Raw genomic sequence first — 6,212 nt, forward strand, 5'->3', positions numbered from 1 at the left:
AATAGCCGACAACGTAGATTCGGACTCAGACCACTATGTGACACTAAGAGAAGATATTCGGACAAGACAAGATTTGGAGACACACGTTTTATACACTGTAGAACTGGATCGCCTGATGCCTTCAAACCTCACAGCGTTATTTCCATCCAGCTTGACTAAAATGCCTTCTCTCGCCATCGATCATATGATATACCAGTTATCTGGTCATTCGGTATATTTATACAGACACATGTATAATACAATGTGTTCCCGATACAATCACGATGTGGTTAGCCCATGGAAGTATAACAGCCCTACTTGTATGGCTCGAATGACAATAGTCAGAATCGAGTCACGGACCCAAGCCACACGCCATGCAAACAGGGCTAAGCTTAGTAGTAATATGTGGCAATCTGGCCAGGTCTACCGGACGTACAGAAACCGTGAACGGCATTCAATTGTGCTGCCTAAAGGTAGTAAGAACATCGTGAGATATCACAAACCTTCTAATATTCTTCTGATGCGAACGCGTTGCGTTAGATAGGTAAAATGTGTGCCAATAATCACAAAATATGAACCCAAACAAGAACACGTGCATGGACTCTCATGGACGCCGCCATCTTGTTTCCTTCGTTGCAACGCTGAGGGCGCAGTGTAAAAGTAAGCAGGCAAGTCATGCAGGCAAGTGATCTGACACGAGCACAGCCCCTACATTATCATCTGAGTGACAGTTACCCGAGTGACAAACTGCAGAGAAAAATTTAAAAAATGAATATGTTGTGATAGACGAGATTTTTTTTTTGCAATTGCCTAAATGCAGCCTACTCCGTCGACGTGTCGCAAACCTCACAGCACATATTTCCAGAGCAAGATGCAACATAAATATAATAGCTAGATATCGTAAGCCTCGATGAAAGTTGTCTCGTTGTAAACACATGATGATGATGATGATGATGATGATGATGATGATGATGATGATGATGATGGTGATGATGATGACGACGACGACGACGACGACGACGATAATTCAATAGTGAGGAACATGCTGAAGTTAACCGTGACATTGCGTTTCCTCATATATATACCACATGATCTGAGTTTCCCTGTATTCGATATAATGGAACAGCTCAAGGACACAAACATATCTGTCTGTCTGTCTGTCTGTCTGTCTGTCTGTCTAACTTTCAATCATGTAGCAATAGTCAACAACAGTATCTGGTCAATAATGACACTGACAGTTGTTGTGAGCGCTATGGTAGTGCCTATTAGTAAGTTTCTAATACTCTCAGATCGTCACAGACGTTGGAGAGTTCTATGCTATAATCTTCGAGTAAATTTGACATATTATATCATTGTGTACATACTGTGTGTCTTTGAGATCGTGAGTCTGTGATTAGCACAGCAAAGTCACAAGATAGCCGTTTTATAACTGTTTTGACACTAATCATTAACCCGCTATGCCTTCGAACAAGTATTTGACTTTACATTACGCAAGCTAAGTGTCAAGTGCCACACACCACTACCAAACACAACATCGTCTCAGGCAACAAGATGGGGTCCAAGGATAACCTAGCCTACAACTTAGAACTCAATCAGTCAGAAATCGAACTATCGAAAACTGGGGAAAGTAGAAAGGTAAGTTCAGATGAAACTAATACATGTAATTTGTGTGTGAAATCTAAGTCTTGGTCGCCGTCCAAGACGCCATAGGATGTCATTAATCTGACTGCACGAGACCTTGAAAAGTTGTGAATACATGAAATATCTTTTCTGTGAAGTAAGCATGATTCGGTGTGTACATGTTTACTGTTTTGAAGTGAATGGTTTTGTAAGAAGAAACGCCAGAAACCACCTGTTAAATGATCGTGACAATTGACATTCAAGAGAACAGATCTCAGTATAAACTTAAAAGGTCATTACCCGGCTCTGCATCGCTATCTCATAACTCGATTCCATATACAACTATAATTTTTTGAAAATGAACCCAATCGAACCAACTCTTATCTGATATTCTTAATTTTGTAAAATGAGTGGACAATATTAATCCCCTTACTACAATTGGTATTTGTTTTTGTTTTTTACACAAACAAAAAGTGATTTAAAAAAATACATTTACAGCTGTGCAACGTTGTTTCTGCTATTGCCCACGACCCCGGTCATGTGGGGGAAATTTGACTATCGTCTCCAGACACAGTAATCAAGGTCCCCGTGACTAAAAGTATCCAACTCGCGACTTGGAAACTGTCACTTGAATTTGGACTGAAAGATGGCCAAAAAGATACTTTTCGTAATATCAATTTACTGCGATTCACTTCAAAATCAGAGTTATTGATTGAATAGTATTCAAAGTTGTTTTACAAGATTTGAAATAGCCAAAAGTTTTACTCTGACTCACACTCAGCAAGCCATGATTCCCATATCTAGCGAGTGCACCATACCCCGGGCATCATACGCCCAGTGTGTATACGGTGACGTAACAACTTGAAAACTCGCAAAGTATCGCATTCGCCTGGCCTGTGACACACCCTGTCTGCAGCCCCCTTTAATCTCCAATAAGAGCAAAGGTGAATGCCGTAAATCAATAAACTTCAATACATTTACAAAATGAATATTTCTAGTACTGTTTTCGAAACACTTGTTTCAAGAACCACGTATCAGGAATATCTACGCAGTCATTTCCAGAGTTTTGATGTCGAGTAATATAAATTATGTACACGACGTCGACGTAAAATCTGTTACAGACCTACATGTATAATAAGTTGCCAGAACCACAGGTACTCGAATCAATATGTATGATTTAAAAAAAAAAATATGTATATAAATAAGACTTATTTATATACAATACATTTTTTTCTACACATTGATTCGAGTACCTGTGGCCAGAACTATTCAATACATTTTTCTAATCTAACCTGAAATATTAAGTTACGTAATAGCGATATTGGTGTTTATTTTAGACATTTATGGCAAAGGTTGTTTGGATAGAAACGTAACTGTTCACCGTTTCTGTAAGCATATCCATTTAGTGACGTACCATACACCACTGTGTTGCCAAGCGACCCATAACCATTTCTCATAAAATCGCGAACGGGAGTAAATATCACAAACTAATAACGGTAACCATAGAATAGACAATGGAAATACTTATCTACACTCTATGTACACTGATCTGTATAGTATCTACTATACTGTATATACACTGACCTTCGTAATATCTACTACACTGTATATACACTGACCTGTATAGTATCAACTACACTGTATATACACTGACCTGTATAGTATCTACTACACTGTATATACACTGACCTGTATAGTATCAACTACACTGTATATACACTGACTAGCTGCAATAATTGTAGCTTTTATTTTTATTTACAATACAATACAATACAATACAATACAATACAATACAATACAATACAATACAATACAATACAATACAGTGCAGTGCAGTGCAGTGCAGTGCAGTGCAGTGCAGTGCAACACAACATAACACAACACAACACAACACAACACAACACAACACAACACAACACAATACAATACAATACAATACAATACAATACAATACAATACAATACAATACAATACAATACAATACAATATTTCTCCTGTAAATTAGTTTTCTTTCCTTTTCTACAGGGTCGTCTGACTGGTACATTAGCTTTGTCCACGTTAGTTGTCTGTCTTGGTGCATCTTTCCAATATGGATATGGAACGGGAGTTCTCACAGCGCCTTCACCGGTGAGATATACGTGTTTCAATAACTGCTTCTCGACATGTAACACATTTACAGACTTAATATGTATGGTCGCACAAGCTTAGAGTGAAACTCTGAGTAACGAAGTTACAACAGGGTGTCAGTTTCTCCTTAGATGTTTATGTATGCATCATGATGTCACGATCGTATAAGTGGGAAACTTTGAATTACAACTCAATCCTATTTGCATCTTACATGCCATAAAATACAACTCCCCCCTCTGTCTGTCTGTCTGTCTGTCTGTCTGTCTGTCTGTCTGTCTGTCTGTCTGTCTGTCTGTCTGTCTGTCTGTCTGTCTGTCTGTCTGTCTGTCTGTCTGTCTGCCTGCCTGCCTGCCTGCCTGCCTGTCTGTCTGTCTGTCTGTCTGTCTGTCTGTCTGTCTGTCTGTCTGTCTGTCTGTTTGTCTGTCTGTCTGTCTCCCTCTCTCCCTCCCCACAATGCAGGAATCCTCCAGTCACCCAGTTACCTTGGCGATTAAATTTGCACATAATCTGTTTCAACTTTCTTGTTTTTTTTCCCTTTATAGTTCATACAGTCTTTTTACAACAGTTCATACAATGATCGTTACGGTACCTTAAGTACACTGGGTCTTGATATACTGTGGGCAACCACTATATCCGTGTATTGTGTTGGTGGTGCGTTTGGTGCTCTGGCCGCTGCTCCACTAGGAGATATCCTTGGAAGGTAAGTCGATATAGTCTAGATGCTATCAGTGCCGATGATAAAGAGATGATGTGAGACCACGGGTAGCATCTAGACTAATAGGTCAGTGACGATTTATACAATAGGAACCAGTTAACCCGAAACAGAACGTACAACAAAAATCTTATAATATCCAATACACTATAAATATCAAATACAATAACTTATGACTATGTAAATACATCATTAATATGTACAGTATAACTCACGTAAATACATCATTAATATGTAAAGTATAACAAATGACAATGTATACATAATTACTCCATTAGTATGTGCAGTATATCAAGTTGTATCGAGAAATTATACATCTACATACACATTTCTTATCTTTTTGCTACAGAAAGGGAGGATTGTTATTAAATAACATCTTTTCCATTGCCGCATCACTGCTGTTTGGGTTTAGTGAGATGGCCAACAATTTTGAAATGGTTATTATTGGCCGAGTAATCCTTGGTTTTTATGCAGGTAATTATCAAAACAATATGCATTGTATGTTTCAAACGTATCCGAAGAGGAGGGGGGTGATATGATTGATGCATTTACGATGTTTCACCGAACGAGGACGCTCTTCGAGGTGCGCTGTCACCGTGCTAGTGAGCCCACAACGGGCGCCGCCCGGCGGAGTGGGCTATTACAGCGGGTTCCGTCGGTCCGTGTGTGCGTGCGTGCACGCGTGCGTGCGCACACCCTCATATCTCTGGCATGCACAGAGTGATTTCAACCAAACCCGGCGTAAATGTAACATGCTATGTGAGACATATGCTCGTCACTCTGAATCAAATATGGTCGAATGGCAGCCATATTTGTGGTTAATTATGTTTTACAATTTACTGAGTTTGCGGGTGGGATATTATGTGTTCTATGAAGGCTTGCAACATTACTTCAAATATAATGATGTTGCAACATAACTGTATGCATATGAATACACTGTGACATATATTACCTATTACACTATATTTGAAGGATATACTAATATGTAGATACCCGGTTGTTCACAATTACTTATTTGCAAATGGAGCAAAAGTTGAAACTGTCGCAATGGTAAAGTTGGTAGTCCCCAACGGGTTCCATCCGTCCGTCCGTCCGTGCATGCATGCGTGCGTGCGTGCGTGCGTGCTTGCATGTACCCTTATAGAACCTCATGGAATCATAAGCTAGGCGTGAAAGTTTACACATGGGCTCAAGTGTAACTTAAGTGTATAAACTAAGTGAACTAGCTGATAATAGCTAAAGATCCACCTTGAGAATATTAAGTTACGCTCAACATTTACGATTCATCTTTTTTGAACTTCGAAGTACTCAAAACATGCATATCTTCACTATGATATATATGTCTCAAGTTCCCTGTTATTGAACGTGTGATATATTTCTCTAGAGATCTCTTTGATTTTGGACTACGGTACAAATACCAACTAAATACCCAGGATAGAAATATGTTGCTGTATTTTTAATTAAGTTGTTGTGCATTAATCCCCAATTTGTTTTATCATATTTTGTTTCAGGTGTTGGCATTACGATCGTGCCTCTCTTTTTGGCAGAAATTTCTCCTAAAAATTTACGGGGTGCGATTGGTTTCAATAATCAGTTGGCAATTACTGTTGGAATCCTCATCGCTCAGGTAATGTCTTCCGAGTCTTTATTTCAACCACAATAAAGTATGCTGTTAGTTCCTAATGGATACTACCTGGAGGGGGCTTATATATACTTTGGGTGCCATCTGCATCTCTCCATGCATGCGTACTTGCGTTTACCTTCATATTTCTGG

General features: G+C 39.1%; 1 protein-coding gene across 1 annotated transcript in view; it reads left to right on the forward strand.

Annotated features, from left to right (window-relative positions):
- Window positions 1–1,530: 1,530 nt before the first annotated feature.
- The window catches only part of LOC144451739 (uncharacterized), a 19,842-nt gene continuing 15,160 nt past the window's right edge, over window positions 1,531–6,212 (forward strand). Inside the window, exons 1-5 of the mRNA XM_078142642.1 lie at window positions 1,531–1,614; window positions 3,625–3,726; window positions 4,269–4,426; window positions 4,788–4,912; window positions 5,950–6,065. Coding sequence (XP_077998768.1) covers window positions 1,531–1,614; window positions 3,625–3,726; window positions 4,269–4,426; window positions 4,788–4,912; window positions 5,950–6,065 — 585 coding nt within the window. The remainder of the gene's footprint in view (window positions 1,615–3,624; window positions 3,727–4,268; window positions 4,427–4,787; window positions 4,913–5,949; window positions 6,066–6,212) is intronic.

The sequence above is a fragment of the Glandiceps talaboti genome, chromosome 21, assembly GCF_964340395.1.
Source record: "Glandiceps talaboti chromosome 21, keGlaTala1.1, whole genome shotgun sequence".
Classification (NCBI taxonomy): Eukaryota; Metazoa; Hemichordata; class Enteropneusta; family Spengelidae; genus Glandiceps; species Glandiceps talaboti.